The following is a 12,734-nucleotide window of genomic DNA, read 5'->3' as shown; positions in this document are numbered from 1 at the left end:
TGCTAGGCACAGTACAGCTGTCCTCATTTCATACATAAGAAAATTAGACGCAGAGATAAAGGGCTTGCCCAGGGTCCCATCATCTGTGAGCAGTGACAAGGGTGGGCCAGATTCCTTTGACCTTAAAGTCAATGCTTTTTCATCATACCACGCTACCTCTGTGTATTAAAAACATTGAAGAATGTGGTTTTAAAAAAAGCCTATAAAATAGTTATAATATAGCTTGTTGTGACATAAATTCAGACACATCACATCCTTTGAACCATATGAATAATAGTCACTTGGAACAAGCATGGAGTTTTTAAGGGTGTTATAGTCCTGTTTCCCAAGCCCAGTATAAGAACATATTCCAGAATAAATGACAGGTGGATGGCTAATGGGGAAAAACAGTATGGTATAAGAAAATATTCGAAACAGGACAGAAAAGAGATGAAAGTACAACATACGTTGGCAATGCACACAGACTGAGAAGACGTATGGAATGTGGGGCTGAGGAGGCCCGTAGGGCTAAAATATCCTAAGTTCGAGGGCATATGCCTACTGTAAGAGGAGCGTACGATAGGGGCTGTTAATAACAGATAAGCAGTACTCATGGTCAGAGTCAAACTCTCGAGAGCCACAGACAGACACAGGTCGCGGAGCCACGGTCCGGCATATCCATGACTGAGGGGCCAAAGGGCACACAACATGGGCCAAAGAGAATGGCAAGAGGTACGGCACCCCCAGACTCGAGACAAGACTTGTGTCTCCCTCTCGATAGCTGGCTGGTGTGCTTGAGGACCTACACCCGCACTCCCAAAGCCCTCCTGGGTGGTTCGGGGCAGACAGGCAGGTCCCGTCCCCATTCTGCCAATTTCCCTGGGACTCCGCGAGGGGGCAGAGGCAGACAGGAGGGTCCTTACCCAGGAAGATGGAGATGATGAGCCGCAGCGCCTGTTCCGACGCGCCCAGGGACGACGCCAACTTGTTAAGGCTCAGATCCTCGACACCCGGCCACAGCCCCCGCATCTGCTCCAGAGCCTCTCCCACGTCCCCGTCCGCTGCAGACGCCATCTTAACTGCGGGCGCCCCCCGGGGACCCCCAGCTCCGCGCCCCGAATGTGGGCAGAACGCGGTGGCTTCACCCCCAATTCCGGCCGGGGGCCCGCCCACGGCGTGCGCATTGGCTGCGGGCCCGCCCAGTGCCTCTAGACCCACCCGATTATTGGTCGAGCCAGCGAGGGGCGGGGCCGAGCGCGGCAAGGTAGGAAGAGGGCGGGGCCGAGCGTTTGTAAGGCAAAGGTGACTCCCGTGGGGAAGGGAAACGGGCCGGGGCGGCAGGGCGGGGCCTGTGATCGCGACCTCGCTGCTATTGGAGCAGCCCGGAGCGCGAGGCGCGGTGACTGTACAACTCGGTCCGGACGGCTCGGGGAAGGAGTGGGTCGGCCGGGTGTCCGGCCGGCTCGCTCGCCGCCTTCCCATTGGTTGAGACAGGAGCAGGCGAGAGTCGGGGCGGGGGGGTGCGGGGGCGTCACCAGACCGCGGGGTTACTCTCGGTCGCCGGCGCTGGGGTTACTGGGGCATGTAACGGAGAGGCGCGAATGCCTGCTGCCGCCTCGCGAGCGCCCCCTCACGGCGCCTCCTGGGGAGGGTCCTGCAGTCCCCAAGCCTTTGCCGAGGGGTCTGGGGGAGCCCAGGGGCCCAAGAACACTATTTGACCCTCTTATTCTACGTAGCCCTTTCCCGTACGGGCGCCTTTCGGTTGTCCGCGCTCGAACTGGGGCTCGAACCCGGTTCCCGTGTATGCTTTCCCGCCCGAGCCTCCAGCCCTACTCCTTATGCAGTTCCTTTCCTATAGTAAAACGCGACCTTCTCTCTGGAGGCAATGAAATTAGGATATGCCTATTTATATTAAAAAGAGCCTATTTAACACTTGCTGTTTTAATTAACAATTAGGTTAGTTTTGGCACCGCTTGAGTAATGCATGTTCATGATGAAAGTTGAAACAGTAGGGTCCCCTGACTCAGAAAGTGTAAGTCCTTTCCTCCTATGCAACTTTCCAATCTCACTTCCCACCGGTGACCCCAGGAAAAGTGACACTACGGGAGTATGTAACAAAGGGATTCACAATTTCTTGTCATAAGGAGTTCAGCTATGGCTTACACTTCCATAGCACTTTGAACTTTTTTCTAAAGCCCCCTCCCCGCCCCCGCTTGTGTACTGGGGAGTTGAACCTAGGTTTTGCACCACTGCCTCCCAAGTGCTGGAATTACACGCCTGCACCACCACCGCCCTGCTCGTTTGAATGTGTTTGTGCCTGCTTGTCTGTGTGTACGCTGTATGCATGCTGTGCCCAAGGAGGCCATAACAGGATGTTTGACCCCCTGGGACTGCAGTTACAGATGGTTTGCGGGTGCTCAGAACCAAACCTGGGTCTTCTGCAGGAACAGCAAGTGCGCTGAGCCGTTTCTCCATCCCCATCTCCGTCTGGCCTTGAACTTTGACTTTCCTGACACAGACACCCAAGGACTGCATATTTGAAATACTGGCCAGTTCTTCCATCACTGGATCCCATTTTGACATAGGAATGCTAGGATTCAAGATGCAAGCCACCACATCTGGCTTTTTAATTTTATTATTATTTCTTTTAAGACAGGGTCTCACTGTGTAGTCCTGGCTGGTGTGGAACTGCCTATGTAGACCAGGTTGGCCTTGCACTCAAAAGGTCTACCTGCTTCTGCCTCCCAAGTACTGGGATTAAAGGCACATGCTTGGGCAGGTGGTCCTGAATTATATAAGAAGGCAGGTTGAGTAAGCAATGGGGGTTGAGCAGTAAGCAGTGTCCTCCATGGCTTCTGCTTCTGTCTCAGGTTCCTGCCCTAACTTGAGCTCCTTTCTTCAGTAGTGAACTGTGATGCAAAAGTATAAGACAAATAAACCCTTTCCTCCTCAAGCTGCTTTTGGTTATGGTATTTTTTTTTTTGGTTGGGAGACTTTTAATGACTGTTTCTATTTCTTTTTTCTTTTTTTTTAATGCTGAATGCTGTTTATTGAAGGAGGGAAGAGGTCTTAAATATAGGCTTACAGCACAATGGGAGAACCCCGGAGGGCAGAAGTTCGATACCAATATTTTACAATCTTGCATCTAAGCTGTTAACGCCCATTATGCAGGATACACAGACAAGGAACTTCTCTTAAGCATTCAGGAGGGTAGAACCCGGCAGGAAATTAGCATAGGGAGGCTATCAAGGTCAAGGTCAGCAAGCAAGGCAACAGTTACCCAAAACATTTTAATTAAAATATAATTATACCACTTTCCCCCCTTTCCATCCCCTTCTTAGTTGCTTCCTTCCAACTCCTTCTAGTCCCTCCATTCACTCAAGTTGATAGTCTCTTCTTCCTCAAATATTATTGCCATATACATACATGCCTGGGCCCTAGGTATTTTTTTTTTATCACAGCAATAGGAACCCTAACTAAGACACCTATTAAAAAAAGTCTTTGATTTCAATTTTCTTATCCTTAATACTAGTGAGTTGTGTGCAGAGGAATTACATACTTTATAGAAAAGAAGAAGTAACTGACACCAGGCGGTGGTGGCACACACCTTTAATCCCAGCATGTGGGAGGCAGAGGGGTTCGAGGCCAGCCTGGGCTACAGAGTGAGATCCAGGAAAGGTGTCAAAGCTACACAAAGAAACCCTGTCTCAAGAAGAAGAAGAAGAAGAGGAGGAGGAGGAAGAAGAAGAAAAGAAGAAGAGGAAGAAGAAGACGAAGAGGAAAGAAGAAATAACTGTTAGACCTGAGAATGGCCACCTCCTCCTCCCCCTCCTCCTCCTCCTCCTGGTCTTTCCTCTTAGTCTTTTCAGCCTTGGCAGTTCCCTCTTTTTGATTCACCAGAATTTCCTTTTTCTCTGTAGACAGTAATATCCTTATTTTCCTAAAGCTGCCGGTGTGTGCAGTGGTATTCCAGCTCTCTCCTAGTTCCTACATCACAGCGGATAAGCAGGGATGCAATTGGTGGCAATATTCAGAACATGGCAGCCTGGCCCTCTTTTGCCTCAAGTGTTCCCTTTTCTCTGGAGACATGATCTCCACCTCTCCCAGAACTTTTTGGAAAATTCTGAGAAGCTGACTGAGGCTTCCGACCGCTGCTCCTTGAGCCTTCCTCGGGCGTTTGCACAAAGAATGCATAGGATGGATGGCATTTTGGCTTCTTAGCATCTCCTTTGTCGATGTTTGGTCTTTTTCCTCGGGGAGGGCTGGAGTCACCCAGTGTTTGGCCAGCTTTCACTTGTCCACCACTTGTCTGCGAGGTGGCGCTCAGTGCATTGAATGGCAGTGGAAACAGGAACCTGGCACTATCTTTTTTGTTGGTTTTTCTTCTGAGACAAGGTTTCCTGATGTGTCCCAGGCTAGCCCATACTGCACTGGACACTCTTCTTTAACCAACAGTGAGAGTTTCTCTAGGACTTCTGCTTCCAAACTTTCAAAAAAAGTTAACTAGGGGGCTAGAGAGATGGCTCAGCAGTTAGGAGCACTGTCTTGGTTTGATTTTCAGCACACATATGGTAACTCTAGTTCCAGGGGGATCAGATGCCCTCTTCTGACCTCTGAAGGCATCAGACACACAAGTTGTACACAGACATACATGCAAGCAAAACACCCATATACATAAAATAAAATAAAATTATTTTTGAAAAAACTAACTGGGATCTACTGTAAAAATACATTGAAACAATAAATATGTGCACTACTCATGTATATATTCAATACACACTACCACACATTCTCTGATCATTTCTATTTACATTCACTTAAAAAAATTGTTGAGTAAGACACACTAACTTAGTTACAGTATTAGTAGTGATTCATGACACTCGGTTTATACTGTCTTCCTTTTTTTAAGGGAGGGAGGGAGAGAGAAAGAGAGAAAGAGATTGGTTATATGATCTTTTCCTTATAATTAAACACAGTCACTGAGAACTTACCAAGTCATATTTTGACCTTCAAAATACAAAGATGAGGTTTGGTGTGTTGACACATATCTGTAATTCTAACATTTGAGAGGCTGATACAGGAGGATTGCTGAGAGTTGGAAGTTCAATCCCTAGGGCCCCCTGGTGGAAGGTGACAACCGATTCCTGAAAGTGGTTCTCTGACCTCTACTACCTTTCTGACATTTCCTTTCACAAAGAAACAAAAACCTAAAGCTATTGCCGGGCGGTGGTGGCGCACGCCTTTAATCCCAGCACTGGGTTGGCAGAGGCAGGTGGATCTCTGTGAGCTCGAGGCCAGCCTGGTCTGCAGATTGAGTTCCAGGAAAGGCACCAAAGCTACACAGAGAAACCCTGTCTTGAAAAAAACAAAAAAAAAACCCAAAACAACAACAACAACAAAACCCCTAAAGCTATGGTAGTAGAGTCCTTGCCTAACATGCGCAAGACCATGGGTTCCATCTAAACACAGCAAAGAAGGAGAGAGAGGGAGAGAGAGAGAGAGAGAGGGAGCCAAGAAAGCATGCCACCATGCCTGGATTTATGTGGTGCTGGAAATGGAATCTAGGGCTTTATACATCCTGCGCTCCGTTCCTAACCCTATTTAACATTTTTTTTTTATTTTATTGAGACATGTTCTCATGTAACACAGGCTGACCTTGAACTTGATATGTAGCAAAGGCTGACCTTGGACTTCCGGGTCCCCCTGTCTCCATCTTCTTAGTTCTGGGATTACAGGTATGCCCCATCACACATGGCTTGTGTGGTGCTGGGGATCAAACCCAAGACTTCCTGTGTACTACGCAAGCACTCTACAAACTGAGCTACAATTCCAGGCTTTCGATCTCCACTTTCAGGATTTAGTCATCTCCAACAGGCCCAACCTGAGAGAGTCTCCTATAGCCCACACTGGCCTAGAACTCAATATACAGTGGCCCAGAATGACCTTGAACTTCTGGTCTTCAGGCTTCCACTTCTGGTCCTCATGCCCCCAGGGAGTGCTAGGATAACAGGCCTGTAATACCATGCCTGGTTGGAGAAGACTGAATCCAGGCCTTCCTGCATGCTAGGCGAGCACCCTATCAAATGAGCCACATTTTCAGCCTTCAACCTTTTAGTATGAACACACTGACCACTAAGTTTCAACATATGAGTCTTGGGGAACACGTTTAAACCATAGAAAGTCATCTCAACTGACCCTTTGATTTCTATCTGTTATCATCTGCAGGGCTTTACATCCTGAAAGACCCTCCCCCTTCCCTCAAGTTACTGCTTTCTTCTTTTCCTCCTTATCATACTTCTGAAACACAATCTCCTGGACAGCTGTCCTCTCCTTTCTGTGTGTGGCCTTATAACTGCTCCGCTTCCGTGGTCAGGCCAGGTAATTAGTTCTGGCCAATGACTGGAAGCAAGGTTGAAGTGTATTGTTTCTAAGCCGGGGTTATGTTAAAGGGTCAGTGAGCTTTCCAATTTCTGCCTCCTCTCACCTTACAAAAGCCACCTGTTCTGTGTGGCATGGCTGTTAGAGGGAGAAAGCCTGCAGCTGGCAGCAGACTGACCTTGCACAACAAATAAACCTTTATGTTATTGAAACCCTGGAGCGCAAGGTCACTGCTTATATTACCTAATACAACTCTTTGTGTTTTGTTTTGGGAGCAGGGCCTCATGTAGTTCAGGCTGGCTTCGCACTTACTGTGTAGCACAGGATGGCTGTGAACTCCTGCATCTGCCTCCCAAATGCTGGCCTCAAAAGTTGGAGCCACCACTCCTGGCATTAAAAACATTTTTCAAGACAGGGTCCTGCTATATAGTTCAGACTCACTATGTAGACCAGACTGATCTCGAACTTGCAGCCATTCTTTTGCCTCAGCCTCTTGAGTGATTAGAATATAGGCATGCAGCATCTGCTTCGATACCCACTACCCTATCTTCATAAGAAGTGTGTGTGTGTGTGTGTGTGTGTGTGTGTGTGTGTGTGTGTGACTAGAGATGGAATCTCGATCCTTATACATACTATAGGGATGGGCTCTACTCTAAGCGATATCTCAGCTCATTAAAATGATTATATTTCACATATTTGCATGTATACTGGCATGCACGTGCATGCCTGAGCTCACAAATGGGGGGTCAGAGGACAACTTGCAGGTGTCAGTTCTCTCCTTCCACCATGTGGGTCCCAGGGATCAAACTTGGGTTGTTAGGCTGGGCAGCAGGTGCCTTTACTTGTAGCCCCTATAAATTTCTATGCAGGATAAACTTCTAGATGTGAAATTAGTGGACCCACTCGGTGCCAATCCTGTGCAATGTAAACTTGAGAGGTGTAGATATAGCTGCCTACAATAGCTAGGTTTCTAACCTCTCGTGGAATGAAAATGCACTGAGCCTAAATTCACCTATTTTGGCTTTTAAAGTTTAATAGAGCCACCTGCTTTATCAGAACATCCTAGGGGAGGAACCAGGGGAGTTCTACTTGTCTAAGTATGGATTTATAGAAATCAGATGTGTTAGGGTTTCTATTGCTATGATAAAAAACCAAAATGTAACAAAATCAAAGTAAAACAAAAAACCCACCATGACCAAAAGCAGCATGGGGAGAGAAGTTCTTATTTCGGTTGTCAAGTCCTGGTCACTGTCCATCACAAAGGGAGTCAGGACAGGAGCTGCTGCGGAGGCCATGGAGGATGCTGCTCACTGGCTTTCCCCTCATAGCTTGCTCAGATGCTTTTTTAGAGCACCCAGGTCCACCTGCCCAAGAGTGGTATCACCAACAGAGAGCGAGCTCTCCCTCATTCCTTAATTAAGACAGTGCCCCATAGACTTACCTACAGGCCAGTCTGATGGAGGCGTTTTCTCAGTTGAGAGTCCCTCTTCCTAAGTGGGCCTAGCTTGTGTCAAGTTGACGCAAAAATTGCTAACCCAGTGGATACAGGAAAGAAAGGAAAGGAACAGCACCTTTAAGATTTCAGACCGAGAGAAAGTGTGGAAGCAGTCATTCCTTTTTATTTTTAAAATTTATTTATCTTTTATCTTATGGGCACTGCTGTTTTGCCTGTATGTATGTTTATGTGAGGGTGTTGGATCCTGAAGTTACAGACAGTTGTGAGCCACCATGTGAGTGCTGGGAATTGAACCCAGGTCCTCTGGAAGAGCAGTCAGTGCGCTTAACCACCGAGCCATCTCCCCACACCCTATTTTTTACTTTTCAAGAATTATTTTTATCTGTGTGTATGTCACATGTGTCAGGGAGGCCAGAAGAAGGCATTAAACCCCCTGGAGCTCAAGTTTAGGTGTTTGTGAGCCACATGATGTGGGTCCTGGGAACAATCTGATCCTGTGCTGGGAACTGAACTCTGGTCCTCTCTTCTAACTTCTGAGCCATCTTTCCATCCCCCACAGCCCATTTTTTAAAAGTGTGCTATTTGGTTGGTTTTTTTTTTTTGATATTTAGTTTTATGGCTAGAGATATTGGATAGGAGGGCGCCTCAATTGAGAAAATGCCTCCATAAGACCTGGCTGTAGGCAAGACTGGAGGGCATTTTGTTAGTGATTGATGTGGGAGGGCCCAGCCCACTGTGGGCAGTGCCATCCCTGGGCTGGTGGGCTGGTTGGTGCTATAAGAAAGCAGGCTGAGCAAAGCGAGTAAGCAGCCCCCCTCCATGGCCTCTGCCTCAGTTCCTGCCTCCAGGCTCCCACCCAGTTTGAGTCCCTGCCTTGGCTTCCCTCAGTGGACTGTGATCAGAACATGTAAGCCAAATAAGCCCTTCCTCCTCTTTTGGTCAGGGTGATTTAGTGCAGCCATAGAAGCCATAACCAAGACAGGGAGAAAATTATTTTAGCTCACAATCCCAGTCCATATGTCTATCATTTCAGAGAAGTCGAGAATGGAACTTGCGGTACTCACAGCCGCCATGAGGAGCAGGTGGAGAATAAATGCTTACCATTCAGCTCTCTCTCCTTTTACACAAGTCAGGACCCAACTCAGGGAATGGTGCCCTCCACTTTGAGGTCTTCCCACTTCAGTCAACACAGTCAAGACACCCCACCACCACCACCATGCCTCCCGGCATAGGCCCACCTAATCTAGACAATCCCCCATTGAGACTCTTCCCAGGTGGGTCTAGCTTCTGTTAAATCAACAATGAAAACCAGCCATCACAGCATCCCTGCAAGGGGTTTTCTTAACCAGGTTAATTGAAGTGGGAATCCCCACTTGAAATGTGGGTGGTGCCATAAAGATGCAGAAGTCATGTGACCAGTTTTCTCAAGATTCTGCTGTCGTGACATTCCTGCTATGATGGACAATGTGAGTTAGAATAAGACTTTTCTCCCCTAAGTTGTTTGGTCAGAGTATTTTATCATGGCCACAGGAAACGAAGATAATGACCATTCCAGTTCCGTAACTGGTCAGATGGTCATAGCCAATATTTATACCTCCTTCTGTTACCCATTCTGTGTTTCCTTTGCCTTCACAATCATCTTACTTGATTGGTTGTGGCTCTTTTTGTGGTGGGGAGGGGCACACTGAAATGCCATCATAGACAACCCTGGAGTGAGTCAACTCTCTTTATTCCTGAAGGATCTAGGCCATGTATGCTTATGCCAGGACTGGGTTTTTGTAGATTTCCATTGGCCTTAGGCATTGAAATACTAAGAGATACCTGAGCTGTCCGCCATTCCTTACATACATGTTCTTACCTCCATAGTGGAATAACATTCTGATTTTTCCTTGGAAGTCAGGACCAGTCACCAGCAGCAGCAGTAATCCCAATCCTTGCTTGTTGATTCAGAGAAATGAAGAGTCCAGAGTGACTAGGTGGCACATTTAATTTCACGTTCAGTTGGAATCATCCTTATATCTTTCCATAGACACATCCCTCCCTCTGTAGTTGAGATTCCTAGAGCCTCAAGCTGTAGGAACAGGAAACAGAATTTTGTTTGTAGGTCATTACGGGTGAGAGTGAGTGGTCCCACTTCCATTTCTACCTCTTGATTCCTGGCTATGTGACTCTTGGCTATGGGAGAAGCAGCACCATGTATCAGATGCTGAACACACACAGTTCCTGGAGCACATGGCTCCAGCCATGCAAGGTACTATCACCTTACTGGAGACATAGCTGTACTTTCAAACCAAGCCAATTGCTGCAGAATTATAGAAACCATGGTAAGACATGAATTCCATGAGCAGGAACTCTATGCCACACGGCTTGCTGTGAGGTGGGTTCCTCAACCAGAAGCAATGCTGGTTTGAATACTGCAGTGATGTTAAGGCAGTGTATACAAGCCCATGGCTGACGGTTTTCATAAAAGCATTCCGTCTGAGGAAGACAAGTCTTTTCCCAGAGTGTCTGTTCTGATGAGCGCAAACATGTTTTACCTTTTCCATGACTGAGCAGTCTAATGTGATCAACCCGACCAGGTGACTGGCTGCTTAGTTAAAGGAATGGTGCCACAGCAAGGAGGTGACACTGCTGCTGGGAACTTGGGCACTCACCAGTGACTGTAGCTGAGTCCGCCTCGGAGAGTGACTGTCCATGTTCCTGGGTCTACGATGAACCTTCACCCCGGCCACCATGATTGTTTAACTCATGAGCCCACTGAACAATTAAGGCAGGAGGGGGAAGGGGGAGACTGACGGTCTTTTACAGAATGTGTAACTGTGCTCTTACGTGCTCAAAGTCTCTGCTGAGGTTGCTCTGAGCTTCAGTTGAGATACGGGTGTCCCTGACGTCCTGTCCACAAATAGAAGCTTCAAGTTCTGCTTGCTGGGGGTATTTACATTCACTATTGTTGTGAATGTAACAGGCTGTGTGTTGTAGCCATTCCTTCATGAATGGTGTGTGCACTCATGCAGAATCAGATCTGATTCTTCTCTTTTTATATCAAATGATAGATCACTCATCGGGAATCCTCATACAGCCGTAGCTGCACACTCAGAAGACAGTGTAGCTGTAGGTAGAATGGGGACAGTAGGCATTTGAGACAGAGTGTCGTGTAGCCCAGGGTGACCTTGAACTCACATTAGCTGAGAATGACTTCTTAGACTTCTGATCTATTAACTCCCAAGTGCTGGGATTGTAGACATGTGCCACAACACCTGGTTTGAGCCACTTTGTCATAATGGACAGCTCAGGTCCATGTTAACTTGGTAGCCTGATTCAGAACATACAGTTTTCTAGAGACCATGACCCCCGTCAACCATCATCAACTGAATTCAATAGTCATTTTTTACTACACCTCAGGAGTAGGGTAAGAGTTGTCTTTTTTTGTTGTTTGTTTTTTTTTTCAAGACAGGGTTTCTCTGTGTAGCTTTGCGCCTTTCCTGGAACTTGCTTTGTAGACCAGGCTATCCTGGAACTCACAGAGATCTGCCTGGCTCTGCCTCCTGAGTGCTGGGATTAAAGGCGTGCGCCACCACCGCCCGGCTCACATTTCCCTCTCAATTACCCTCTCTTGTTCTCTTCCTACTTCCACTGATCTCTGTCCTTTCCTCAACCACTTCTTCTTCTTCTTCCCTTCCTCCTTCCCTCCCTTCCTTGAAGCAATTGAACTCACTGGAGCATGGGTGAGGGATTATTTACCGGAGCCAGGGCAACTTACCGGTGGGTCCACCACTGAGGAAAACGTCTCTCCCTTCCCCAGCACCGGTGAGCTGCCACACCACCCCTTCTACGGAAGAACGCTGCCGGGCTGACTTGTGCAGATCTTGTGTAGGGAGTAACATCTGCTGAGAGCGAGCGTGCAGTGGCCATGTCCTGCCTGGGAACCATCAGTCTACTACGCTCACCCCTTTCTTTACTCTCACGTTCTTTCTCTCCTCTTTCCACAGAGTCCCTGAGGCCTCGAAGGGACGTTCTGTTTCAGGATGAACGTTCTTGAAAAGGGAGTGGTTATCAGGCTGGGCATGGTGCCACACTTGTAGTATAAGAGGTTGGGAGGCTGAGGCGGAAGGAGAGCTTTGCCTTCCAGACCAGCCTGGCCTTCAGAATACCAAGAACAACAAAGACGCAGCTCTCCATGGGGACAGCAGGACTTTGATCCAGCCCCTTCGGTCCTGTTCTGTGGTTCACTAATAAGGTCGGCCAACCGCCGCGATACTGTCAAACATGTTGGGACATATGGCCCACGTGGGACAGCAGCTTCCAAAGCAGCCCAGGCTTGCTGCAGAGATGTGTCTTCTTTTAGGCCCCACTGAAATCTGGCAGCTTTTGTCTGTTATAGGGTCTTTCTGTGCAGCCCTGGCTGGCCTGCTACTCCCTTTGCAGCCCTGACTGGCCTTGAACTCAAGGCCATGCTCTGACTCAGCCTCCTGAGTGCTGGGGCTACAGGTATGCTCTACTACACTTGGCTTAAAACTAGGAGCTTCAGGGATGAGGATGGACTTAAATTAATAGACAGCCAGGGCTGCGCAGCAAGACCTCAAAAACCCAAACCTAAACCCAAACAAATGATTAATTGAAGTAGAAGGCCCCTGAAGTTTTGACAGACATACCGCTCACCCGCATGATATTTGTACCAAAGAAGAGTTGCCACTTCCTGGGGATGGAGAGATGACTCCGTAGTTAAGAACCATACGTTGCTCTTGCAGAGGACCTGGGTTTGGTTCCCAGCACCCACATGGTGCCATCTGCAATTCCAGTTTCAGGGGGTCTGATGCCCTCTTCTGGCCTCTGTGGGCATCAGGCATTCGTGTAACACACATGGAGTCACAGGGAAACACTCTTACCCACAAAACAAAAATAAATCTTAAAAAAGAGAAGA

General features: G+C 47.9%; 1 protein-coding gene across 1 annotated transcript in view; it reads right to left on the bottom strand.

Moving 5' to 3' along the window:
• Positions 1-1,375, bottom strand: part of Lpcat3 (lysophosphatidylcholine acyltransferase 3) — a 45,046-nt gene extending 43,671 nt beyond the window's left edge. The window contains exon 1 of the mRNA XM_052719719.1: positions 903-1,375. Coding sequence (XP_052575679.1) covers positions 903-1,053 — 151 coding nt within the window. The 5' untranslated portion in view covers positions 1,054-1,375. The remainder of the gene's footprint in view (positions 1-902) is intronic.
• Between the last annotated feature and the right edge of the window lie 11,359 nt (positions 1,376-12,734).

This window comes from Peromyscus californicus, unplaced genomic scaffold, assembly GCF_007827085.1.
Source record: "Peromyscus californicus insignis strain IS unplaced genomic scaffold, ASM782708v3 Scaffold_6__1_contigs__length_162567912, whole genome shotgun sequence".
Taxonomy (NCBI): Eukaryota; Metazoa; Chordata; class Mammalia; order Rodentia; family Cricetidae; genus Peromyscus; species Peromyscus californicus.
This window is presented reverse-complemented; position numbering and strand designations above follow the sequence as displayed.